The sequence below is a fragment of the Pelecanus crispus genome, chromosome Z (genome assembly GCF_030463565.1).
Source record: "Pelecanus crispus isolate bPelCri1 chromosome Z, bPelCri1.pri, whole genome shotgun sequence".
In the NCBI taxonomy this organism is placed as follows: Eukaryota; Metazoa; Chordata; class Aves; order Pelecaniformes; family Pelecanidae; genus Pelecanus; species Pelecanus crispus.
In genome coordinates, this window is record NC_134676.1 from 268,636 (window position 1) to 294,506 (window position 25,871).

General features: G+C 54.4%; 2 protein-coding genes across 2 annotated transcripts; one reads left to right on the plus strand and one right to left on the minus strand.

The window, feature by feature from the left end:
* The first annotated feature begins 7,393 nt into the window (after positions 1 to 7,393).
* RAX (retina and anterior neural fold homeobox) lies at positions 7,394 to 9,132 on the plus strand. The gene is made up of 3 exons (XM_075726876.1): positions 7,394 to 7,637; positions 7,749 to 8,011; positions 8,680 to 9,132. Exons 1-3 carry the CDS (start codon positions 7,394 to 7,396, stop codon positions 9,130 to 9,132), a joined length of 960 nt encoding a protein of 319 aa, XP_075582991.1.
* A 9,504-nt stretch (positions 9,133 to 18,636) lies between these two features.
* Positions 18,637 to 24,292, minus strand: GRP (gastrin releasing peptide). The gene is made up of 3 exons (XM_075727090.1): positions 24,145 to 24,292; positions 22,013 to 22,263; positions 18,637 to 18,690 (listed from the first exon to the last, which is right to left on the minus strand). The coding sequence occupies exons 1-3, from the start codon at positions 24,290 to 24,292 to the stop codon at positions 18,637 to 18,639; spliced, it is 453 nt and encodes a 150-aa protein (XP_075583205.1).
* Between the last annotated feature and the right edge of the window lie 1,579 nt (positions 24,293 to 25,871).

The following is a 25,871-nucleotide window of genomic DNA, read 5'->3' on the forward strand; positions in this document are numbered from 1 at the left end:
GACATGGGAAAAGGCCAGAGAAAATCAGCTACTCTTAAATTATCACCAATGGGGGTAATGGTGCCCTCCTCCATGGCTGCAAAAGGACAGAGAAGGCAGTGTGTAGCTTTACGAGTCCATCATATACGGACCATGTTTTATTAATCTGGGCAAATACATTTATTTGTATGTCTTTTATCTATTTTGTACTGGAATCCTTTATACCATTTCAAGCTGATCACCATTTTTTCCCTAATGTACTGGTGAGCACACAGGCAAACACTTCCTAAAAATATTCCTCACACACACACGTTGAAATGTTCTTGCTTGTTACAACATTTCTGGGTGGCAGGAGTGCAGATCCAAAGCATATCATTATTGGAATCTTCCAGTGTCTTGAGCATATGACTTTGTTTCTACCTTCATTTTGTGTGTGGGACTGTCTGCTGCTGAGCCAACGGGGGAAGAACTGTACATCTCCAGCTCCTCTCTAGCCAGGAGTCACTTGAAGGGAATTGCCTCCAGGCTTCGGGGGAATCTGTAGCATCGTGAAAAATACTGGCCCAAGTCTGTAACAAGTGCAGATCACTTTTATCGCTTTGGTGCGTTGAGGAGGAGAGCTCTGGGTAAAACCCTGTTCTGGGCTGTCAGCGAGAGACAGAGGTACGCAGTTTCTAGTTTCCCTGAATGCAGCCAGTTTGCTAATGGGAAAAGGAAGTTGAGATTCCTTCCTACAAATAGAGCAAGGTATAAAATGGAACCGGTGCCTCTATTTTGCTGCCAGGGAGTGAATTTCTCTCACAGGGGCCCTGTGGGGCCAGTTCTGCCTTCCCCTGCCCAGCAGCTTGTTGGCTGGGTGCCCCGTCCTGCAGCTGCCGAGCCCCCTGTGCCGCTGCACAGAGGCTCAGCCCTGGCCCTGGGGTGCGTCCTCAGCACAGGGATAGGAAGGGTTTTGGAGGAAGGGTGACTGGGAAAGAGGTGGGGAGGTGCGTCAGTGTTGGTTGACAAAAGTGGACCTCTTGCTTCCTCCGCTTGCTGTTTACTTGGAGGGGAGGACAGGAGATGCATCATGGCTTTCTGGATGTCTAGCTTATTTAAAAAGTCAGATAAAAAATGAAAAATATCATAAACTTGTAGGGCAAACCCATTGCAGATCACTCCAGCCTCCCCACTGCAGTCCTGCTTGGCCATCCGGACGCCCCGGTGCCCCCAGCCACTGTCCCCGGTCCACCCCTGCGCCTCCCTGGGCCTCAGCCCGGCCCCGCCGGCTGCGTACCGCACGTAGCCCCGTTCCGTTGGGAGCCGCCGGCCGCAGCTCCCCAGCAGTGACGCTGGAGTTACCAGCTTAGGGACAGGGAGAGGTGGCAGGTGTTGGTCCTGTCCTCCGTGGGACAGCTCTGTCGGGGGGTTCTTGGATGCAAGAGATCATCTTGGAAAAGCTCTTTCAGCAATCACTATTCAAATATAAGCTGCATAGACTTGTTTGAAAACCTGTTATCAAATATTTTCCCCATTCTAGTCCCAAGAAAATATGCCTTTTCTTCTCGCTCACTTCTTTCTCACTTAAGAAACACAGAAGTTGTCAAGTTTACCTTCCTTGCTTTTTCCAGAGGATGCCCTGGTCCATTCAGAGAGGGATATCAGTGGCTCTTGGATTGTAACAGGCCATTTCTTTAGTGGAGAAGACCTATCTTCCATGTGTTCATTAAGCACCAGAGCTAGCAAATGCTAACTCAGTCTCAAACACTCTGCCTAAAACCACCAAGACTTCTGATCCACTTTCCGTCTCTTGGGATCCTTCTCTCACGTCACTACAGAATTTAATTATCTACATGGAAAGACAAGTGGGCTCTTTTAGGAGGTCTTTACATAAAGTAGTTAAAATAGCTGCCAGCTCAGCTCAACTGGCCTTTGGTCTGTGAGGATCAATCCATTTCCCTCTGTATTTCTATAAATCTGGAAGGTGTCTCCATACTGTTCTGTTACTTTATAGACTGAATTGTCTGTCTTATAAAATGCCAAAGTAAACAAGCCTAAGGCTTTCGACCTTTGAATTAAAATGTGCCTGGGACATCCTGAAAATCTTACTGAAAGCATCTGGTGGTTTAAAGGAGCTAATTAAATTCGTCAGCATATATAGGATCAGCATTTTGACGGTTTAAAGGGTCAGAGAAGAAAGTACAGTCAGAATCACCAAACAAGCGATTAATGAGATTCCAAAAAAACATCAGGGCTGGCAGAGGTGAGTGGGGCTGGGAGGTGGCTGCGGGCTGGCGTGGGACGGGGGCCGTCCCCACCCACAGCGTGGGATGCTCCCCAGCCCTGGCGCTGGCCACAGCCACGCTGATCTGCTGCTGGGGAGGGCAGTGGGCTGCCTTAGGCACCATTTTTAGACCCAGAGACTTAAAAACTCTCAGTCTGGAGTGGCAGAGCTGGGCTACATTGCAGGAGGTGCTGGTTTCTGCCCTGAGCTCCCATGCACAGATGGAGTATTCCTGGGGTGCCGGGGCGAGGGCTTGCACCCGCTCTGGGGCTGGCATCGGGCTGTGCACAGGAGTGGTGGGGCATAGGGGGTCCCGGCCCCATGGGCGGCCAGCGCTGTTGCCCCAAATCCCCCTGGGACCCCCCCCGCGGGGCTGTGTGATGGCCAGGGCACAGCTGCAAATCTGTCCTGCCCTCAGCAGAAGCCTGACCCTCACGGTGCTGGAGGTGGCTGCCCTGCTCCCTGCCAGCACCTGCATGGCTCATCCCTCCCACAGCGCCTGTCCCTGTCCTCAGACACCCGCTGCAGGCCTGGGGAGGCAGGCGGGTAGGAGGTGGCAGGGCCTCACGGGGTACACGTCACCGGGCATGCAGCTCTCTAGACGCTTCGCCTTGGGGACAGATCATGGCAGAGCCTGCAGCACAGTGGGCAGGCAGACAGGCAGCACGCTGACTCTGCTCCAACTCCTAAGAAAAAGGAAAGAAGGTCTTTCTCCAAGGTCCTTCTCCAACGTTTTGCACTAAACAACCTTTCTCCTCAGGCTGCTGGAACCTTAAGAGGCAGCCACTGTGTGTGTGTGTGCACGTGCACATGTGCTGGCGTGTGTGTATGGGGGATGCACTTGTGTGTGTATGTATGCACAAAGGCACACATACATATGTGCATGTATAAAGGCACACATGCGCATGTATGTGTACATGTCTGTATCTGTGTGTGTGTGTCTCTGCGTGCGTGTGTGCTGCATGGAAAAGGAGCAGATTAAAGCGTTAGGTCACATGGGAGCTACTGCTGGACGGACCCTACCTGGGATTTGGGTTCTTATAGTTAATAGGATCGCTGGAGCTCAAGGCGGTCATCCCATCAAGATAAATGTCTCTAGTGACCACTTTTAAGCAATCTGAATTCAATTAGGCTAATTGGAAAACAAGTAAAGAAGGATTGCATTAATATAGCCTTACAGCGTGGACATGCACTCCCTCTCTCCGGAGGGATGGCTGAGCGTGGTAAGCCTCACTGTCCAAGCCCTCGCGCTAGACCCACGCTGCTCACACCCAGAAAGCGCTGCCCCGCTGCCGGAGCGGCCACAGCTGATTCCATGCCCACAGTCAGGACGGGCACCGGCGGCAGCGCTCCGTGGAGGCTCAGGCGCCGTGCTGTGCGGGGGCCGGCTCAGCACTCGCTGTGGGATTCCTGCATGCCACAGAGCATCTTGTAAGTGGTGGAGAAAAGACAACCAGCTCTCCTAGGCGCAGATAAAGAAAAATCTCACTGGGAAAAAAGCAGGAAATGACTGTCAAGGTATAAATGATGCAGTGATGAGAGGAGGCAGCAGCTTCCTCATACACAGTGCTTTCAGGAAGGCTCTTAAACTGCACACTTAGGAACTTCTGGGGAGAAAAAAAGCAAAGCCAGTTTTTCCAGTTTTTAACAATCTGTTGGATGATAGAGAGTATACAAACTGCAGCAGGGTACAGGTTCCTGCTGGCTGAATATTTCCCCCTTTTCCTTGCCCCATGCTGTTGTCCCCCCCTTGTCGATTTGCTGTCTGACAAAAAAGTCTGTCTGACAAAGTCCTGTTCGTCTTTCAGAGAGGCGCTCCCTGCTACACATCACTGGTCTGGAGAACGATGTCCCACCGGCAGAGTGACTTCAGCTTCAAACGTCTACTCTGCAAGGCAGTAACTATTTCAGGTTGACGTAAAGAAAAGACAGGACGAAAGGAACCAGGGATCTGTGGCATTTTATGGTGCTGATTTTGTTGTGTGAAGCCATGTCCCATACATATGTTGCAACAGCACCAACAGGATCAAAACTATTCCCATTTAGTCTTTGCTAAGCATGCACAGAAAGGAGGTATAGCAGGCAGCTGCGCTTTCGAGCTTGTCCACCTTGAGAATTTTTGTTAGCTTCCAAACATAATTTCAGCAGTAATTGTTGTAATAATACATTGCAAAAAACTAGATGGAATGGGGGCCATCTATTGCAAAGGCAAGCAACAGATCCCACCTATTTCATCCCCTAATGAATATTCTCAAATTTGATCCCAATTGCCCCTGTAAATTTCCAAAGGTAAATAGTCTTTGCAAAGCTGTGATGTACCACAGAATTAATTTCTGAGGCTTCATACTAGTACGACATGCATCCCAGGGGACTCTGTGGCAGCAGGGGATTTAGCTAACAGCCAGCACATTAGACCCAAAGGGAAATGTTCAGACAGTTACTTTTCTTTGCCATCCTAAACTCCCTGTGTCAGTCTCTGATTACCAGAGGAACCATTAGACTTCCTCCCTCCCCAGAGCTCTGTGATGCCTCACGTGCATGTCAGGGCACCGCAATCTGTGCCTTAAGCACAGCAAGAGAGAAAAGATAGATCTGGACCTGGAAGAGTCAGAGCTGGTCTCTGCTCTGCTACAGGGTTGTTGTTTGGTTTGGGGTTTTTTGTTTGTTTGTTTGTTTTTTTATTTTTACAGATTGTGACCAAGGGAGTTGCCTCCTCTTTCGACAACTCCACTCCCCTGCAAGAAGGATGCTACAGTGACAAATGCAGTTCCATATGGCAAATGCAACTGTAATAACCTACTGCTGAGGAAGGAGGATCCTTCTCTATTAGGGAGTAAGGTCTCTCGTGTACCCTGCTTTGTGGGCGGAAGTCTTTTTGCTGTACATTTGCATTGTGATTAACAGCAAAAAAAATTGAGTCTTGCTCCTGTTTTTGACAATTTTGACAGATGCCGTAAAAGCAGCATCTGTGCCAGGAGCCAACGCCCAATGCCCTCACTGCCAGACCAGTCTGGCTAAAGGTGGTTTTCTCCTTCGTCTCACCTTGCTATCTTTTTTTGCTACAAGCAAAAACGATTCCCAAGTTTGCCCTGGGCTTCTGGAGGGACAGGCATGTTTTGTGCTGGTTGCAAGTGCCACAAAACCCCAGCTCCAAATTAGAAGAAATTAGGGACATTGCACAGTTCATTCATCTTCACTAATAGAGTTCTTGGGAAATACACATGTAGATTAAAGGAACACAATGGCCCCTGGCTGATTGCTTTGAGTACCCTCCAATGCCCCCACAATGGTACTGACTTGCTTTTCATATTGTGCACAAAAGCCACACTAACCTTTTCTTGTCTCTTCTGTTGGCCTCTTCCCTCTTTGCCAACGGATGGCTGAGTTTTTTCGGCCCTCACCCCCATCCCCAGAAGCGGTCAGTGAAGGCAAACCTCACCTGGAGCTAGGAGGAAAAGCTGAGCACTTCTAAAAGGAATTAACTTTGGGACATCAGACCATAAACCTTAAAAAGGTGTGGGCAAGGGCAGAGGCAAGCGCTGCCAAACTTTGTTTTGAAGCGATTCCTCTGGAAAAATCTACACAAAATGCATCCTGTTGGGGCGGGTGGGGGGGGAGCAAAAATGAAGATTTGTTGAGAGACGTCATACCTTTTATTAGACTAGCTAATACATCTGGAAGAAGCAGCAGCAGTGGTGTTTTTCATTCACACTCTCCTCAGGCTTGAAATGGAAGCATCTTCAAAGCTAAGCGCAGGCTGAAAATCACTCTAGATGTTACTGTGTTTGTCACTTAAACCAGCTGGGACAAAAGACAGCTGGTGCCTCAGAGGAACTGGCAAGCTCTAGCATAAAAAGTGATAAAGTGACGGAAAGAGAAAAGCAGGAAAAATATTGATGCAGGAAGGAGTATGTTGGAGGCAGGAGACATGATGCCGTTGCCTGGTTAGTACTTTGCCGACTCCGTGCCCTCCACCAAGCCAAGTACAAAGTAAGGTGTGGGATCTGGCTCTCTGCCTTACCTCCAAAAGCGTTTTGTAGGTCTCCCGTGAAGCCATGCCCCGCTCTCCAGCCTCCCAGCCACCCGCGCGCCGTGGAGGACAGGGTCGCAGAATCGGGTCTTCTCACAGGGTCTGCCCTATACCAACATCTCGGAGAACTTCCTCAGAAATATTTCAGCCTCCCCAGACTTGTGAAGGCTGAAAGGCTGAGCCCAGCTCCTTCAGGTGTCTCCAGAGTTCATCCTCCCCAAAAGCCCGCAAGCACTTTTCCTTAGTCTGCAACCCTGGCTTTGAAGGCAGCCAGATGCAGGGCAAATATCCCGACAGGGCAGCACAGCACCGGCTTTTACGCCCAATGCTTCTTACCCTCTGCATCTGACACAGAACGGTGCCACGGCATCCTCCTGCATGTCACCTTTTGAGAAGCCACCTGTGGAACCGATGCACTTAAAAAAACGCCCGGGACGGACGTAGGCTGGAGCCGCCAAGCGAGAGAAATCCGGAGCGGCTCCGGCAGCCCGCGGCACGGCGCAGGGCACCGAGCCGGCCACCCGCTGTCCGCTCGCCCAGGCCCCCCCCGGGGCTCCCGTCCCTCCCCAGCCCCTCCGTGGGGCCCCGCTCCCGGCAAGCGGCTCCCGCTCCCGCCCTGCCGGGCCGCGCCGTGCCGGGCCGCTCCCCCCGCGCCCGGCGCACCGGCAGCCGCCCGTCCCACGGCTATTTCCGACGGCGCTCGGCCCGGGCAGCGCGGCCCCGGCCCCGGGGCTCCGGTCGCGGGGCTCGGCGGGGCCACCGGCTCGGCCCAGCCCCCGGCAGCAGCTCGGGGGGCCGGCCCCGCCTGGAGGGACCCGCATGGCCTCGCCCGCCGCCGTCTGGGGCCGGGGCCGGCGGGGCGGGGCGGCCGGCGGAGCGGGGGGGGGGGGGGGGGGGCGGGCAGCGGGCGCTGCCGGCGGGGCCCCGGGGATGCCCTGCCCTCCCCTGCCGTGCCAGAGCGGCGCGGGGGCCTCGCCTTCCCCTTCGCCCACCGCCCCCGGCACTCCTCCCCCGCCCCAAGGAGGCCAGCCCCGCCGAAGGCGCCGTGCCAGAGCTGCCCGCGCCGCCCCGGGGCCGGGCGGGACCGCAGCGCCGCGCCGGGGCCCCGGTCCGGCCGCCCCATGCACCCGCCCGGCGCCCTGCTCGCCATGGCCGAGGGCGCCTTCTCGCTGTCCGCCCAGGCGGCGCGGAGCCCCGGGGGGAACCCGTCGAGGCTGCACAGCATCGAGGCCATCCTGGGGTTCACCAAGGAGGACGGCCTGCTGGGCCCCTTCCCGCCCGACGGCAGCGCCGGCAGCGCCAAGGAGGCGGACAGGCGGGGGCCCCGGCACTGCCTCCCCAAGATGCCCGGGGAGCCGCCGCCGGCCGAGCCCCAGGGCCGCGCCGAGCGCTTCCGAGGTGAGCGCGGCGGGCGGGCGGCGGCCGGGTGCCGGGCGGGCGGGCGGGCGGGCGCTTCTGCCCCGCGGGGCGCTCGCCCTCCCGGTCAGCCGCCTGCCTTCCCCTCCCCAGAGCCGTACTGCCCCGGCAGCGCCAGCCCCGAGCTGCCCGCCGGCAGCGGCGGCGAGGGGAAGCCGTCGGAGGAGGAGCAGCCCAAGAAGAAGCACCGGCGGAACCGCACCACCTTCACCACCTACCAGCTCCACGAGCTGGAGCGCGCCTTCGAGAAGTCCCACTACCCCGACGTGTACAGCCGCGAGGAGCTGGCCATGAAGGTCAACCTCCCCGAGGTCCGCGTACAGGTAACGCCCGCCCCGCCGGCGCCGGGACCCCCGCTCCGCCCGGCACGGCTCGGCCCGGCCCGACGCAGCCCCGTCTTGCCGGCGCCGGGAGCCCCCGGACGGCCCCGCTGCCCCGGCCCGCGGGCCCGTGAGGCCAGCGCGGCGGCGGCCCCGGTAGCCCCGGCCGGCGAGCGGCCCCGCGGGGCAGCGCTGGAGCGCCGTCCGCACGGCCCCGACGCGGCGGCCCCGGCCCGGCCCGGCCGGACACCGCGGGGCCCGCGGCCGCGTTCCGTCCGGCAGCCGCGGGGTCGGGCCGCGGCTCGGCCCCTCCGCCCGGCCCGGCCGCTGGCCACGGCGCCAGCGCCGCTGCCCGGTGAGTGGCGCGTCCCGGCCCGGGGAGGCCGAAGCGGCGGCGGCGGCCGGGCCGGCTCCAACGCGGGGCTCTCGCTGCGCTGCTTCCCCCGTGGCTCTGCTCCCCGCCGAGCGAGGGGCTGCGGGGCTGCCGAGCCGGCGGGGGAAGCGCGGCTGAAGGCGCTCCCGCCCGGGCCCCGCACGGCACGCCGCCGGCTGCTCTGTCGTTTTTCACCGGCTCCGTTTCATGTGCACCGCTGCAGCCCGGGGAGAGCCCCTGCCCTCCGCGGGGGCAGCGGCGCTGCCGTGCTGCCCGGCTGACGCGGCTGTGCTTGCAGGTGTGGTTTCAGAACAGACGGGCCAAGTGGCGGCGGCAGGAGAAGCTGGAGGTGACCTCTATGAAGCTGCAGGACTCACCCATCCTCTCCTTCAACCGCTCACCGCAGGCGACACCCATGGGTCCTCTCAGCAGCAACCTCCCCCTGGAGACGTGGCTCAGCCCGCCTGTGCCCAGCAGCACGGCCCTGCAGACCCTGCCCGGCTTCGTGGCCTCGCCGCAGAGCCTGCCCGGCAGCTACACGCCACCCCCCTTCCTGAACTCTCCGGCAGTGACCCATGCGCTGCAGCCCCTGGGGGCCATGGGGCCACCGCCGCCTTACCAGTGCGGGGCCACCTTTGTGGACAAGTTCCCCTTGGAGGAGGCAGACCCGCGCAACACCAGCATTGCCGCCTTGCGGATGAAGGCCAAGGAGCACATCCAGTCCATCGGCAAACCCTGGCAGACAATCTGAACTCCCTCTTCAGCACCTGGGAGAAACCCACGGGCAAGGCTGGTCCTGGGACGACCAAGGGACGCCCTTGCCCTGCTCTGGCTCCCCTGGACAGCCAGGCAAGGGAGGGCTGTCCCTTCCACCAGCCTTTCCCCCACGCCCTGACTTGCTTTGTATTTTGTGGTCCTTTTAATTCCCTTTTCCACAAGCCCTGCAGAGTTAGGGGCCTGATCGTAGCTTAGGGGAAAAAAAAAAAAATCTCTCTTGCTCTCCCTCCTTGGCTGGACGCTTTAGTTACAATAAAAGCTGCAGTAGGGCGAAGAGCCCGTGTAAGGTGGCTGGGAACCGAGGCCTGCGTTACCTGGGGAGGGTTTTCTGGTTTTGCACCATTAAATGGCACAACCCGCACGAAGGCTGTGCCTCCTGTTTCTGCACGCGAGTGGGCTGCTCAGGCCGGACCCTCCCCTGCCTGTGATGTGCAGAGGGGTGGGCCTGGCTGTGGGCCTTCCTCCCTCCTGCTCCAGTGGGGTCCAGGTTTGGACCCTGCCCAAACGGGCTGTGAGCATGGGGGGCTGCAGCCCCACGGTGGGAAGTGCACCCAGCCAGGGGCTCTCCCCTGGGCCAGGGCCCTGGCAGCCCGTGGGCCGGGGGCAGCCCTGGGCTCAGATGGGCTTTGCCCACCCCTGCCCCAGTGGGCTGGGGTCGGTGCCCATCCCCTGGGCCTTGTTGCCTCCTCAGAGAAGGGGATCGGCAGCTGCCCGTGGGGGGAGACGGGCGGTAGCTGACAGGGCACTGGGTGCTGGAGCTGTCGGCGGGGTCCGCTGGGTGTGTCCTGCGGGATGCGGCTGCCCAGTGCAGTCCCCGGAGGCTGGCACGGTGCTGGGCTGTGCTTGCTCCCCCGCCCACCAGTGCCCATCACCAAGCCGCCGAAACTAAAACTGCGGCATCTTTATTTTCTATTATCTCCGTTACTGCCTGTAATGGGGCTGAGAAGCTGTAATGAAACACCCCTTCTCCTCCACTGGGCACGGGGTGCTCTACACACTCTGGAGGTTGTGGCAATTAACGTTTCTCATTAGGGAAGAGAGAAGGATGCACAAGCGCCCTCATTGTGTCCTGGGGATGATTCAGTGCGGACTGGGAGACCTCTCCTTTCACCAATTCCCACTCGTCGTGGCCAGACAAAGGCTGGCGTCTAATTATATTTTCACAATCTGTGCGTATCTTTTAAGAGTCCTGTCAGAAACAAGTATGTCAGCTTTGTTCAGCTTCACTTCAGAGAGCTTTTTAACCTTAGACAGCAGTTTCTAAACATCCCTTCACAGCCTTCTCCACAGCAGCTCCCATCTATTGTCTGGAGAGCTTCTTTTACAGATAATAATAGGAATCCCTCTATTTTGAAACGCCTTTTCCTCTCTCCCCAGCCTCCCCACAGGTCCAACCTGCCTCTCTGGGCCGGAACACACGCTGTGCCCAGGCCCCCGGGGCTTCCCTTCCCTGCGCTGTGCTGGCCCAGGGGCTGCAGGGAGGTTCCTGCTGAATTCGGGGGGGATGTAGCCCTGCTTGGGCCAGACCCTCCTGTTGGGCTCTGGACCTGTCAGTGCCACTGCGTGTGTGCCTGTAGTGGTGCCCAGCCTGCCCAGCACACGGATCTTTGCTTCCTTGGCAAAGAAAGTGCCATGCTGTCAGGGAAAGACAGTGCTGTCGCTGTCGGGACCAGGGAAGTAACTTTCTAACTTCTAGTAAGGAGACCCGAGTAAACTTCTGGGAGGAAGGGAGGAGAACAAAACCTGTTATCGCTTCTGTTTTTAGGTTTTATTCCAGCACTCCTTTCACAGGTGAGCTTTGCCTCACCAAGGATGCTGGGCTCGCAAGAAGGCACATCTCTGGTGGCTACAAGGGAAGGATGTCTCTTGGTGTGCTTGCACGCCCTGGGCTGCCTCAGTAGCGGACACACACGCTCACAAATGATCGCACAGGCTCTGCACACTCTTCCTCCTCGGGGGTAGAACAATCCCACTTGCCATTACTTGGCGGCAGCCCAGCTGCGGCTCTGATGCTGAAAACCCTCCTGCTTGTGAGCACATTTAACTGTAGCCCAAAAGCTCTTACCTGTGCTTATTGCTCATGATTAACAAGCAGCTCCCGAAGATTTGAGTGGTGCTTTTCCACATTTTGACGCTACTACCCTCCCTCCCTGTTGCCTCCTGTTATTCTGCATCCTGTAAAGCCATTGGAAAGACACCCCCACCCCCACCCCCCCCCGGACTTTTTGATCAGTGCTGGTTACTTGAGATAGTCGAAGACTAACAGTAGATAACACCACAGTGACAGGACAGCAGAAATAGCAGCTGAAGACACCTGCTCACTTTTCTTAAGCTCCTGATCTGACACTTGCAAACAAAAAAATGCAAGATTATGTCAACCTATGGTGATTGTTCTTTTATTGACGTATTAAGCAGGTCTTTTGTTATATGTTGTACATGTGAACCCTATAATGGATAAACTGTGTGCAGTCATGTCCTTCAAGGAAAGCTATGAGTTTATTGCTAAAAATAAATATTTTAACCAGCTAAACATAAGTGGACACAGACAGGTAAATATTTTTCAAACAAAGGGACAGAGGCACATGCAAACTCATACCTTTCTTGTACCCTGTCTAGTTTTCTGTGTTCCTACTCTTCCTTTCCAATTGTCCCATTCCATTTTAAAAGCTCATTTGTTCATTTTGTTGTAAATATCTTCTCCTTCTTAATTGGGTGCTGAGTCTAATAATCCTGCCTCGGCTTGTTAACTGTACAATAGCAGTCAGAGTTAATGACCCATTAGTGATTAATTCCTTAAACAGCATCTAATTGCTCACTGTAAAACCTTTTCTTAAAACTGGATTAAATCATCTAGATCCTTAACCACTTCTTTACTCTAACTTTGCTAAGGCTATTAGCTTGGCCTTTTCCGAGTGATCTATTTCTTCTTTTACTTAAACTGTATTAGCAAGATAGTATTTTTAGTGTCTATATTTGACTTATTTGCAACACCTGAATTTCTAAGGAAGAATAATACCAATAAAAGACTGCCAGTGAAAATATTAAGAAATTTACTCCTTTGCAATGAGACAGTTGCAGATGGTGAATGTTGTTATGCTAACTATGGCATACCACCTTTTGGGAGAGATGGAATTGTAGGACAGGGTTTGTCAGCGGTCATGGCTACTTATGGAAATGTGTAGGCTTTGGCAGGTGAAGCTGTACATACTTCTTAGAGTCTTCCCAAGAGTAACTTGGTCTTCACTCAGTGTCCTGAATATGGGGCAGTCAGCAAGGGCTGCCCCAAGAGACTTTTGGGAGGGATTGCTACATGGAGATGAATATTTGCTACCCTTGCACGGGCACAGGTCCCTGCTGCTGGGGGTACCGCACCTCCCTTCTCAACACAGGGCAAATGACGAGCGAGGAGGGGCAAATGTTGCTGGGAATGGGAGGCAAGACAAGTTGTGTCTGCTGCCCATCAAACTGGACTCTCCCACAGTCAAACAGGCCTTGGGGAGGGCAGCCAGTGTCAGAAGCTGAGGAGCTTTTTCCCCTTTCCTTCCCTGTTGTATTTCACTGGGTGAACAGGCTGAACTAGGACGCTAGCTGTGTTTGGAAAGCCTAGTTCATTCCCAGGTAAATCCCACATGACCAGTCTGAGTGTCTTATTTTTTAATCAGGGAGTGGAGGGATGGATATTATAAATTTCTTTATATTATGCCGACCATTAAATTGTCCGCTTTGCATTTGCTTCAAAGTTCTGGAAAAGTAAAATCAAATCACCATCTCTGCATCTGCTTCCTCTGTAGCAATGTCTCCACTGGCAAATGAGGTTAATCCTGGGTGATTTCTCATTAAGGTGTGAAACGCAGAGAAGTAGACTGTTTTTCATGAGAAGTTTTTCTATTAGACCTAGCTCTCTTTGCCCAGCCCAGAAATCCCAGCCTTAACACACAGAAGTGTTGTGTAAAGTTTTGCACAGGTCGGTAGCATGAGCTATGCAGGAGTGAAGACGATTACTATAAATAGCTTTGAAGATCTCTGAATTAATAAGTATGAGGAAAATGCCCTCATGAATCTCGATCTCAATGGCACCATTTCTCAGCAGAAAGTGTATTCTAATCTCTCTTCCTTCCCACCCCAGTTCAAAATCCTCTCAGTATTCAAGAAAACTAGCAAAGACACCCGACCTATTTAAGCCAAGGAGAGTTTTGACATGGAGTTCAGCTCAGTTGCTTTCCAGTGGAGAAGGACTGTCTCTCTGTCCAGGACTGGCCCTCAGTCCCTGCCGGATGGGGTCAGGAGAAGCGGCCACATAGGTTAGTACCCGAGAACACCCCCAGCTGCCATCCCCTCTGGAGCAGCGGGCCGGCCGTTGTGTTTGCTGCGCAGCGGCAACGGGTCACAGCCCCTGTGAGATGAGGACACGCAGAGCTCAGGCACGGTTTAAATTTCTGTCATGAGCTGTTGGGGTTGGGGGCAATACTGTTCCCTTCCTCTGTCGAGGTCATGTTGATGTCTGCAGGCGAGATGGACAGCTGAAGGATCTTCTTTCCAGCTGCTGCAGCTACATCTGACAGGGATTTCAAGTAGGAACATTGACTTAGTTACTACTGAAAAATCTCAAGTATCTGTTCAAAGCTCCTGGCTACATCTTTCTTCAGTTTGGTCTATCAAGGCATACTATGAAGTCCAACTCCGACAGACATTAATTCACAGGGTTTCCCTTCAGCTACAGTGTTTTTTGGGCTGGACACTCCGGTTCTTTCTTCTATGCAGTCAGCATCTTCCTGTGTCACTGATGCCATGGGTTATAAACCTTGGGACTTTATCAACTTCCTTCAGTAGCTTGTCAACCACAGAGTACCCATTTACAAAATCCTGTCATAGAAGAAAATGGTGGAATAAAACAAACAAAAGAGAGCAGAACAAAAAGCTGGTTAGACCAGGACGCTGGTCACTCTGACAACATTACCAGTTTTTCTGGTAGAATTAATATTGTGTCTCCTCTCTCTGAGCATCTCTCTGTTCTGCCAATGCATTATGTGAAAATTAGCTGACATTTGTCAGTCATCCCTCTGTCATATGACATTTCTGCCCCACTAAGAACTGTGAAATCAGCTCTGAAATGCTGGGTTCTGTGTAGAAAAGCAGTTAAAGTCAGCTAGGCAAGACATTCAGGAGACAGTTTAAATGGAAGCAGCAGAAACTTGGATGGAGGCGAGAAGAGGTAAAACTGAAGAAGAGCATGGTGTTCCAGCTGCTGACCAGTGCGGGGAGGTCAGATGTCCTCTCCCTCCTTTGACTCCATCTCAGTGAAGAGGCAGGGCCAGGGAGTAAGAGACAGGCCTCTGGGCAAATCTGGAATGTCAACGAGGGGATGCTAGTTTTAAGCAATGCTTTTAAACAAAGGGCTCCTCAGGAAGACTGGCTCGCCAGCAGCATGTTCTTGCTCAAATGACTCTGCTGGCTGTAGCGTGACTCAAAACCAGGACAGCTTGTACAGCACGCAAACCTGCAGTTGTTCATGGCTTCATAGTCTATGCTGAACTGGTCATAAACATGCTGCTTCCCCATCCCTTCCCCCTAACATCCTAACAAACACCCCTCCAGTTTATTTGATGCTGCCTCTGGGGGATAGGGGAGTCCCATTTTACATGCAGAGAAACTGAGGCACGGAGAAACATGACTCACCCCAGCTTAGACAGGGATGGCATGACTGAGTTACCTCATGCCTCTAGTGCCATTTGAGACCGCTTCGGGTACCGTGAGCCGTCCACACATGCCTGGCACATACGACACAGGCTCTGCGAGTGACCCTGTACTCTTCCAGTTCCATAGCTGGAGGCCAAGGGTGCTAACGGCAGCAGATGCCTGTGCTTAGCATCCCACTTGGAGTCTGTACAAAGATCTCTTGAGCCTTCAGATAGTGCTTTGGCTTCTGGGTCAGGCTGCTTCTCTTTCATTTCTTGGCTAACACATGCACATATTCACTCCAGACTTTGGCCGCACGAAGACTAAAGCCAGCTTCCCAAGCACCTTTTTGTGGTGCCCCTCTTATTTTGCTCATCTCCTCCTTCCACTCTGCCTTCATCATTTCCAAGGTTGGGCAGGGGAAGGTTGATTCAAATGTGTGAGCAAAGCTTTCCAGGGATGGCCTAGTATCCCTGAGGGTATGTGGTGCTGGCTGAGCTGCTGCACGCTTTGTGTGATGGGGGTAATCTGTACCTCGCCTGCCCTCCCCTCTGCCCCAGAAAGAGCTGTCTCCTACTTCTCCTGCTCTTCTACGGGTTGCTCCTACCTGTTGTCTTTCTGAGCAGCTTTCCTTCTGGGTGTCCTAGCAAAGCACTTAGGTATAGCTGTCCCAATCCGGCCTTGCATTGGGCCAAAATCAAACCACTTGATGGCGGAACCCAGACTGCACGTGAGCTTTCTCACATTGCCTTTTCCCCAGATCCTTCCTCCAGGAGGGAAAAGGGCCTTGGAGGGAGGGAAGGAAAGACTGGCACACCACGTGAGCAGGGGGATTTTCCTGAAGTGCTAATCCTAACTCCTGGCAAGACTTTGCATTGTCTTTGGGCAAGGTGGCAAACAGGGACAAAAAGAGAAAGGCAAAACTGAAAAGGATAAGCATTTTTAAGTTATAAAAATCCCGTGACAGCAATTAAATACACTGGGTATTCCCTTTGGCTAGCGTAGGTTGGGATGTCCGCTGAGATAAACAGGGTTTACCCTGGATCTCGGAATATCCAAGACGAAGCGTGCAGGTAATCACCAGTAGTCTAATGGACTTTATACCCAATTGGCACTGCAGTGCCTTTCCCCCCCAGTTTTGTCCGAGAAGACCTGCAGGGTTGAACGAGAGGGCTACAGACTATACATTTGGACATTCATTAGTCCTCACCTCAGTTTACTACTGCTCTGGGAATAAGCCAGCACGGAACTGCCACAAAAGGAAATGAGAAGTGGAATTCGAATTGCGTAACCGGGCACAGAGCAGAGATTAAAGTGAGAAGTGCTATCTACCAGCGCCGTACCCCGCCGCGGCAGCCGGTCAGCTAACGCGCAGGGTACGCGACCGATGCGGGCAAGAACAACAGACGGGCACGAAGCTCGAAACCCGCCGTGCCCCGCAGGGAGCAGCAGGCCGCGCTCCCGCCATGCCCGCCTCAGAGCGCCGCCGGAGCCGCGGCCGCTTCCCCGCTGCGGCTGGGAGGCGGCGGCGGGGCTGGCGGGCCCCGGCCCCGGTAACGCCCCGCCGGTGCCGCAGCCTCCCGGGAAAGGCCCCGAACGCCCAGCCCTCCCCGGGGCTGAGGCCACCGCCACCGCTCGCGGCGCGCTGGGGACCGTGACGACAAACACACGCGGCTCCGGCCCGGCCCGGCCCGGCCCGGCCGAGGCCCCGCCCCTCCCACCGGCCCCGCCCCCCACCGAGGCCCCGCCCCTCCCACCGGCCCCGCCCCCCACCGAGGCCCCGCCCCTCCCACCGGCCCCGCCCCGCAGAGGCCCCCCCTCTCGGAGGCCCCGCCCCCAGTCACCCCGCCCCGCCCCTCCCATCCGTGGGGCGAGGGCGCCGCCTGCTGGAGGCGGAGGGAGCCCCAGGCCCGCGGGCCCCGCGCTGCGCGGAGCGGCCCGGCCGGCCCCGCTCGGCCGGGGTTGGGGCTGGGAGGGACCCTTGGCTCGCCCGGGGCCTTTAGCGCCTCGGCGACGACCCGTGCGCTTGGCAGATCGTCCGCAGAGCGCGGTTACCTTGTGCGAAAGCGGGCGTTTGGCTCATTCACCGCTTCCTCTGTTCGCCGTTTCGCAGAACGGTGGCGGCGAGGCGGGGCCTCTGGAGGACCCTTGCCCACCGCCCTGCTCAAGCGGGGTCACCTGGGACCGGTTGCCAGCACCGTGCCCGGGCGGCTTTCGAACACCCCCAAGGAGGGGGGGCTCCACCGCCGCCCCGGGGACCCGGCGGCAGCGCTCGGGCACCCTCACGGTGGCACCGTGTTTCCTGGCGTTCATGGGAACCTCCCGTGTTCCAGCTGGTGCCCACCGCCTCTGGTCCTGGCACTGGGGATCACTGGAAAGAGCCAGGCCCTCTCTTCTTTATCCCCGCCCCTCCAGGTATTTACACACATTGGCAAGACCCCCCCGAGCCTTCTCTTCTCCAGGCCGAACAGTTGCAGCCTTTCCTGGTAGGAGAGATGCTCCAGCCCTTAATCATCTTTTGTAGCTCTTTGTTGGACTCTCTCCAGTTTGTCCGTGTCCCTTTTATACTGGGATGCTCGGAACTGGACCCAGAACTGCAGGGGTGGCCTCGTCAGTGCCGAGCAGTGCCACGTCTTTATCCAGACCTGCCTCTCCTGCTCCCTGTTGAGCTGTGCATGGACGGATGCTTCCTGTCGCCCTTACAGTCTGGTCTGTCAGCCCTCTCCTTTGAGGAAAGCTGGCAGCACATCATCTCCTTATAGAATAGAATCATCGAATCGTTTAGGTTGGAAAAGACCTTTAAGATCATCCAGTCCAACCATTAACCTACACTGCCAAGTCCACACTAAACCAATCAAGGGTAGACCAGACTGAACCATGTCCCAAAGTGCCACCTCTGCCCGTTTTTTGAACACTTCCAGGGATGGGGACTCCCCCACCTCTCTGGGCAGCCTGTTCCAATGCTCGACCACCCTTTCCGTGAAGGGGCCTCTGATGGTGTGCCTGTCCAGAAAACTACGTGTGAGCAAGGAGAGGAGCATTGTTCAGCTATAGCAGCCCCACAAAAGCTGTCATGAGCTTGTTCTGCTGGGAGGCAATGTTCTTCCTTCAGTCTCATGTGGACACACAAATGGTACTGGACCTGCGAACGCAAGGTTAGGAGCGTGTGGTGGGAGCGTGCTGAGCTGCCGCATCGCCTCCGAGTCAAAACAAGGAGGCAGAGCATCTTTCAGCAGATCTCCCTGCAGCCTGCATGTGAAAGTGCATCACATGCTCTTGGCCCATCGAGACCTTGGTAAGGCAGCGTCAGCTTCCCTCTACTGAAAAAAATTACAGACCAGGGAGCAATTCAAGAAGAAGAGCTTCAGTGGAAAATGAATCATTCTGTTGTTTCTTTGTTACTAGCTGTGGCACAGCCAATTTCCATTTTATTAACTCAAATAAAAGTATAAACTCAGCCTTTTTATTTGTACTATTTATTGCGAATGTTGAAATGCCATGTAGTTTCGAACTAAGAGATGAACTGATTAGATAGGTAAGTCATCTAATTAATTGGAAGACCCTTCCGTGACAATTATATATATCAAAGCCATTCAAGTGAGAAAAATGCAACCTTGAAAATGAAGTAGAGAGTTTAGTAATTGCTGAAACATACAAGAATATGTGTATTCAGATATTTTACACAAAGGAAATCTTGTTTACAGAAAAGAGACCTTGTTGATTATCTGATACAATCAAGTGCTTGTGAAATATAGTCTCTTACAGAAAGTATTCCATTTCTTCACGCTTTAGAGACCTTCTTTCAGCTTGGAGTGCTCTCTTTCATATTCACAACTTGAACCAGATAGTCCATCATCTAATAAAAAGAGAAAAGTATTATTTATAGACCAGTCCTGAAAAAAATCATTCACTAAGTTAATAAGCCTAATATACATCTGCTCTGTGTATTCACATAATAAACACATTCCTAATAATCGTTCCAAACCAGACCTCATTTGTCTTGGTTAGCGCAATAACCGACTGCCAAAGTATGACTGAAGTAATTCGCCCACATAATTCTCTCTGCCATCTCATTTATATAGTGTTTCATTAGTGTTAAAAAGCCAAGTCATAGAAACAATTTAAAGCTTATTTTCCAACTTACTTTTACACTTAGACCAACATGCAGGAGAGATTTCCCTTCTGATCTTTAACTACTTTAGCTGTAATTTATTCACAGAATAAAGAGCAGGCAAGCTCTTCGTTTGCCTGGTATTAAGTGAAAACAGAAGAAAATAACTCAGGTGCACCACCCTAAGCCTAATTCCCAGAACTATTATGCTCATCTCTTTGGCTTTTAGACTATTTGTGTGTTACAGCACTTTCCCTACTCCGGGCAAGTCTTTTAGAAAGAATTTTTTTTAATTCTTGAGAAATGTACAGCACAGTGCGAGCATTAGTGGTGAATAATGCACTGACTGAATTTGAGCTAATACACAAGACCCTGAATTGAGTTGCCCGAGGTACGTATCTGTATTTACTTCTGCAGCCTTTAGCTTTGGGGATTTCAGACCTTAAACTTAAAAATTTAAATTAAATCAGCTAAATTTGAAAGAGTCCATGAAACAAAGTCCTCATAGTACATTTCTTCCCAACGCAGCCTGTCTTTATGTTCAGTAGATGGGAACATAAGGTTGCACACACAGAGAGACAGACTCCTCGTGGTTAGCATCTCTGCAAGTGCGTACTCAGCCTAGGAGAATTACAGCCCCCTCGCCGGGGATACGGTCTTGGGACAGCTATTCCATCAGCTGACAGTAGGGTTCACGATCTACCTTTCTTTGGGCACATTTCAGTCCCGCATTCTAACAGGCCATTTCACAGTGAATAGCAACCCACTGGAAATACGGTGTCTGGTTCCTCCTGGAATTAGTCTCTATTTCAAATGCAAACACAATACAGCTGGGAAAGTATTTAATGCCAAGTACAAGCTTCTCATATGCGCTGCATCATCATCGCCAGTTTACTCTACCTGGCCATCTCCCACCGAGGCAGGTAGCTACATTCATCATTCCTGTACATGGACACCTTCATTAGCTGTGGTACAGCAGCACCTTAAACGAAGGTGTTGTCTAACCAAAGTGTGTGCAACACGGAACCCCTCACATCCAGAAAAATCTACAGAATCAAAATCCAAAGGTCATTTATGCTCTTGTATCGCTGTGTACATGTATGACTGAATTTCATATGTATACCAGAATTCCACCTTTATAAACAAACAAAGCCTCCTTTATTAAAAATAACAATTGTCATTATTTAAATGTTTAGGAAACTATCACAACGCTCAAAAAAGTAAAGCACATTCCTTTTGATCTTCAGGCCGTCTTCATCTGGAAGGCAGATCTCAAAAAGATATATAGTTTAACTTTCAGGTGCTGGGTTTTTACTTTCTGAAGCCAAAGAAAAACTATACATCGTATCTTACCTAGGCTGCATGCAATCAGGTATTTGTGTCCAACAGTAGGAAAGCACAGGTTAAGTACTACTTTCATGAGTATGTTTTATGTCAGGATGGAGACAAAGTAACTGTTGAATGCTGGAAATCAAAGGTTCTATGGCACAATGAGGTTCTGCGGTTTGTCATGTATCTTAGTCACATGAAAGACATGGGGTTTTTTACTAATCATTGGAGAAATCTGGATATTTAAGGCAATAATCTCATTATTCCACGTATATGTTCAATGTCTGAGCAGAAAAATGTGGATATTAATTTAGGGTAAAAGTACATACATATGGATATGATTCAACTTACCAGAGGCAACTTTCAGCCTTTCTAAGTACCATTTATTACAAGATATTTTTAGAAGTCAAAATATTTCCCTCTATACATAGCATAATGGAATTTGCTCATCTAATTTGATTACAAAGCTGCACACTGCAGAGCTGAAGATGAGATAAATAGTTTCCTTTTTAGATAGTATTAATCACAGTTATTGTAAACATCACTGTCATAAAGCCATAGCCAGAAAGAAACCTATGGACAGCGTTCATATCAGTGGTGTAAGAGACTTAAACCATGGCTTAATTTAATGGGTAAATTTTTACCCATATTCAAGCCAGAAACAAAGTATTCACTGACTTGACTGCACCAGGATTTCAGGAGGGAATCTAGGCTGAAGTTAGCCCAGGAATATTAACTACATCATATTACAGTGGACTGCGGGAAGAACAAAATATTCCCATTAATGTCTTTAAGGGGGTGTATTAATCTTTTTTATTCTATTTCAATGTCACCCAAAGGAATTCTGCAGCTGTATCACCATTACTGTACCTGATGCATTATAAAGAAAGGAGTTTTCTAGTAAATTCTACAATTACGTTATTTAGACCCCGATTACTTTCTGTAAAACCTCACTGATACCCTTCCAAGTGTATTTTATAGGATTTTGCAAAAGAATAGGGGTGAATCTGTTCCAAAGACTTGTTATCTTGTGAAATAGTGCTAAGTACGTTAACTTGAGGGAAGAAGAGGTGGGTCCCAGGCACACATTACAGCTTATCAGTAGCCACAGGCTCATTTTGCAGGACCACAAACGACCACAGTAGCGGCCAGCACCATCAGCTGGCGGGAAAAGACTCGCAGGAGACAAAGCCAGCGCTGGGAACAGAAGAAACTCTCCAACGTGGCTGCCCTGTCCACCAACGGGCAGCACCTCACAGGCCAGACACGATGGTGACGGCCAGAACAGCGGCAACCGCGGGGGACAGGCAGTATGGTGTGGCTTTACAGACAATAAATACCCTTTGCCCTCTTCCTGCCCTCCGTACTCACACCTGCTTTTCACACTAGTTTCTCTGTGCTGAGTTAACACACAACTTGGCGCTGGTGTGGTCATCTGAGAGTGAAGCGCTAGAAAAGAAAAGAATGGAACAACCAAGCAACGCGAAGGGAATCCAGACACTAAAATCTGCTTAATGCTTGCTGAGTTTATGCCCAGTAGCAAATTAATTCATAAAAAATACAGTCTGTGAGTGACAATCTGTAATCAAGAGTAGAGGCTTATTTTACTGAATGACTAGCGCACAAGATGCATTTCTGCTACTTTTCTGGACAATCCGCAAGTTAGAGGAAGCTGCTATGTTACTATAAAACGAAATTTGAATATCTAGAGTGCTTTTACAGGTTTTATCTTACTTACATCTTTCCAACTGCTATTGTCATCTGTCTCCCAGGTGTTCCTGGTATACCAGGGAAGCCCTCCTTTTAAAAAGTGAGCACTTTTATTTTCATTTCCTTCCAGCAGCCGTAGCAAATATTTTGAGATTTCTTCCCACTGCAGATAGTCTTCCAGCTGCTTGATATTTTCAGGTAATGCTGAAAACGGGGTCTTGTTTTCTTCTTCATAAGCATAAGGAAAATCTCCAGTGCTCTTTTTCCCCATTAAATGTCCTGTGACAACAATGACAGTAGCACAAAATTAACCAAAACAGGTACAGATTTGATTGTTCAACCGCCGGCTGGAAGTTGTTGTTGTCTGGCAGTATGGAAAGGAGGGAAGGGAAGGGGATTAGATGATGTCAAACCATTAGATGAAGCACAACTGGGACTGCAGATTTTGTCACAGCATCACACTCAATTAATTTCCTCTGTCTTATGCTACATTGTCAGAGAAAATGTTGCTGAGATCGGGGCAGAGATAAGCAAGGATTTTGCCTGCAGCTAGGGAGAGGCACCTGGTAAGATTTGCTGGAATACAAGTGGATGGAGAAGGATGGAGAAGCTGTCAGTTTTAGACTTCCTCTGCCTTGACACGGGATGTAGGAACTGTAGCGTAAGCCTGTGTTCCAGTGCTGTGCTAGGAGCTAAACTGGATGCACTTTTGGTATGCCACGCTTTACTGTCATCAAAATGAAATCACAGCGGGCTTTAGGCTGCAAAGGAGGCTACTGGGAAGGAGAAGGGGAGAGACAGCACCGCAGGAGCCTGCTCCAGGCTGAGCGCCCCAGGGCCCCGGCTGGGACCGGGCTCCCCAAGGTGCTGGCTGCACCCTGGGGTGCTGGGGAGCTCGTGGCTCCCGCCCAGCCGCCCTGGGCTTGGGTCTGGGCTCCTGCACCCACGAAGCGAGGCAGTGGCAGGAGACATAAACATGCCAGGGGGAGCGGGGAGAGTCGCGTTACCCCGCACCCTCTGCCCCGCACAAGCGCAGGGTGCTGCGGCGGAGGCCGACGGTGGCCCGGGGCGCGGGCTGCTTCCGCGGCAGCGCAGCTCCGCTCCCGATGCTCGGGAGACCCCCGGTAGCGAGCTGCCTGCAGCAGCCGGCCCGCTCCTGCAGAGGGGCTGCCGGGCCCCGGGGAGCGCCCTGCCTGTCCCTGCTCTGCGCTGCCCGTCCCTGCCTGCCCGTCCCGTCCCTGCCCGTCCCGTCCCTGCCCGTCCCTGCCTGCCCTGCCCTGCCCATCCCGTCCCGTCCCTGCCCGCCCGGTCCCAGCTCTGCCCTGCCCGTCCCTGCCCTGCCCAACCCGGCCCTGCTCTGCCCTGCCTGCCCGTCCCATCCCTGCTCTGCCCTACCTGCCCTGCCCATCCCGTCCCTGCCCGTCCCGTCCCTGCTCTGCCCGTCCCTGCCTGCCCGTCCCGTCCCTGCCTGCCCTGCCCGTCCCTGCCCTGCGCTGCCCGTCCCGTCCCGTCCCTGCCTGCCCTGCCCTGCCCTGCCCGTCCCGTCCTGTCCCTGCCTGCCCTGCCCGTCCCGTCCAGCCCGTCCGACGCTGGCAGCTCCGAGGCAGCGCCCGTCGGGGACGCGCTCGTTCCGCGCCGTCGGCTCCGGGGCGCCCGGCGCCGGCAGCAGAAGAGCGGCCCGGGCCGGGGGACGAGCCGGGCTGCTCCGTGCGGGGCCACGGCCGGGACCCCCGGGGCCGCCCGCCGCGCCTGGAGCCGAGCGGCACCGGCGGGCCCCCCGGCAGCGGGAGGCGGCGGGCGCAGCTCCGCACGCCCGGCTCCCGCTGCGAGCGCACCGGCGGGCTGCCCCAGCAGCGGCCGCTCCTCCTCCCCGCCGGTGCGCTCGCCGCGGCCCTCCGCCCCGGCCCGGCACCGCGGCCGCCGCCGGCGGCAGCCCGCTGAGGGGCAGCGCAGCCGGCCCGGGAGGCGCGGGGGGCCGCCGCATCCCTGCCGTCCCGGCACGGAGAGCCGCCGTCGGGGCGGCGCGGCGCCGGGCGGGGCGAGGCGCGGCCGGGGGCCGGGCGCGGGGAGGGTAGGGCCGGGGCGGCGGCGGCGCGGCCCGGCGGGGTGGGGAGGGGGCGGGCGGGCTGCCGGGCAGCGGCGGGCGGGACGGGGACTTACCCACAGCCCAGTGGCTGCCGCGGGGGTAGATCTTGCTGAGCGCGGGGGAGCCGCCGGGCTGCAGCGGGGCCGCCCCGCCCTGCGCCGCCAGCAGCGCCAGCGCCAGCAGCGGCAGAGCCCCGGGCCGCCGCGGGCCGCCGCCGCCCATCGTGCCGGTGCCGCTGCCGCCGCCGCCGCCGCCGCCGCCGCCACCGAGCCGCCCTCCGCTGCGGGCCGGCTCCGGCTCCGGCTCCGTCTGGGCGAAGCGCTGCTGCCGCCGCCGCCGCCGCCGCCCCCCATTTATACGGAGCCGGGAGCGGAGCCCCCGCGCCTGACGCCTCCTCACGGGGCCGGGGCTGCGGCCGCCCCCGGGCCCCCCGTGCCGCCGTCCTGCCTCCGGCGGGGGCGGGGGCCGCTGCCGGCAGCCCCGGCCCCCCCCGCCCGCCTCCCCGCCCCGGCGGGCTCCCGGCGGGGGGAGGCGAGGGGGTGCCGGCCCCGGGGCTGAGCCCTCCCGGCTGCCCTCCCCGCTGCTGCCCGCCCCGCTCCCGCTCGTCCCGCCCCGGCCCTCCCGCCCGCCCCGTCGGGCTGGCCCGGTCCCGTCGGCGCCGACCGTGCCTGGGCCGCCCCCCGTGCCTGCCCGCCGCGGCGCCGGGCCGCCCGGAGCCGGGCCCTGGGCGCTTTCCTGCCTCTGGGGAGAGCGGCCAGCGTTCCCATCAGGGTTATTTTCTCGCTTACATCCGGAAAACAGAAACTTCTGGGGAGTTCGTTCTCCCCTCCCGCTGCTCCGGGCGCTGCGCTGTCCCGCGTGGAAAGGGCTCAGGCTGCGGGCGCGGGGAGCCGGGGTGACTCGGTTACATTTCTCTTGCGGGAAGTATTCTTCTGAAGAAGAAGTTGCTGTGAAAATGAACCCATCTTCTGCACAGAAAGCATGAAAATGTTCACAGAAGTGGTTTGCCGCTCTAGACTAAAATGACTGAACAGGTTGAAAAATTTTTACGAGATCTTATGGGAAAAAAAAAAAAGCTCCAGCATTTTTTTAAGCAGGAGGAATGGCTGTAAAACAACCAAACTCAAAGGAAAATATCACTTGAAACTCACTGAAATAGAACATCTTGTGCAAAGAGTTTCTTTTAATTTCCACTATCACATAAATTTACTGTCACAGGTGACAATAATGTGACTCACAGATTTCAAGGCCTTTCTTCTTTCCTTGCACAGAGACCCTGTAAACTTTTGTAATGGTTTTGCCTGGGACAGAGTTAATTTTCTTCACAGTAGCTACTATGGGGCTATGTTTTGGATTTGTGCCGAAAACAGTGTTGGTACTACAGGGATGTTTTCGTTACTGTTGATCAGTGCTTACACGGAGCCAAGGTCTTTTCTGCTGCTCACCCCACCCCAGCAGCGAGCAGGCTGGGGGGCACAAGAAGTTGGGAGGGGACACAGCCGGGACAGCTGAGCCCAACCTACCCAAGGGGTATTCCATACCGTATGGCATCGTGCTCAGCATATAGAGCTGGGGGAAGAAGGAGGGGGAGGACATTCGGAGTGATGGTGTTTGTCTTCCCAAGGCACCGTTACGTGCAATGGAGCCCTGCTGTCCTGGAGATGGCTGAGCACCCGCCTGCCCATGGGAAGCAGTGAATGAATTCCTTGGTTTGCTTTGCTTGTGTGCGCGGATTTTGCTTTCCCTATTAAACTGTCTTTATCTCAACCCATGAGTTTTTGCACTTTTACTTGTCCGATTC

Bases quoted from the DNA above. Each gene is read 5' to 3' on its own strand.
- RAX (XM_075726876.1), top strand. From the start codon at position 7,394: ATGCACCCGCCCGGCGCCCTGCTCGCCATGGCCGAGGGCGCCTTCTCG. The intron at 7,638-7,748 runs CCGAGCCCCAGG...GGGGCGCTCGCC, and splicing joins GCCCGGGGAGCCGCCGCCGG to CTCCCGGTCAGCCGCCTGCC. The intron at 8,012-8,679 runs GTAACGCCCGCC...CTGTGCTTGCAG, and splicing joins TCCCCGAGGTCCGCGTACAG to GTGTGGTTTCAGAACAGACG.
- GRP (XM_075727090.1), bottom strand. From the start codon at position 24,292: ATGGGCGGCGGCGGCCCGCGGCGGCCCGGGGCTCTGCCGCTGCTGGCG. The intron at 22,264-24,144 runs GTAAGTCCCCGT...TTGTTGTCACAG, and splicing joins CGGCAGCCACTGGGCTGTGG to GACATTTAATGGGGAAAAAG. The intron at 18,691-22,012 runs GTAAGTAAGATA...TCTTTTTATTAG, and splicing joins ACAATAGCAGTTGGAAAGAT to ATGATGGACTATCTGGTTCA.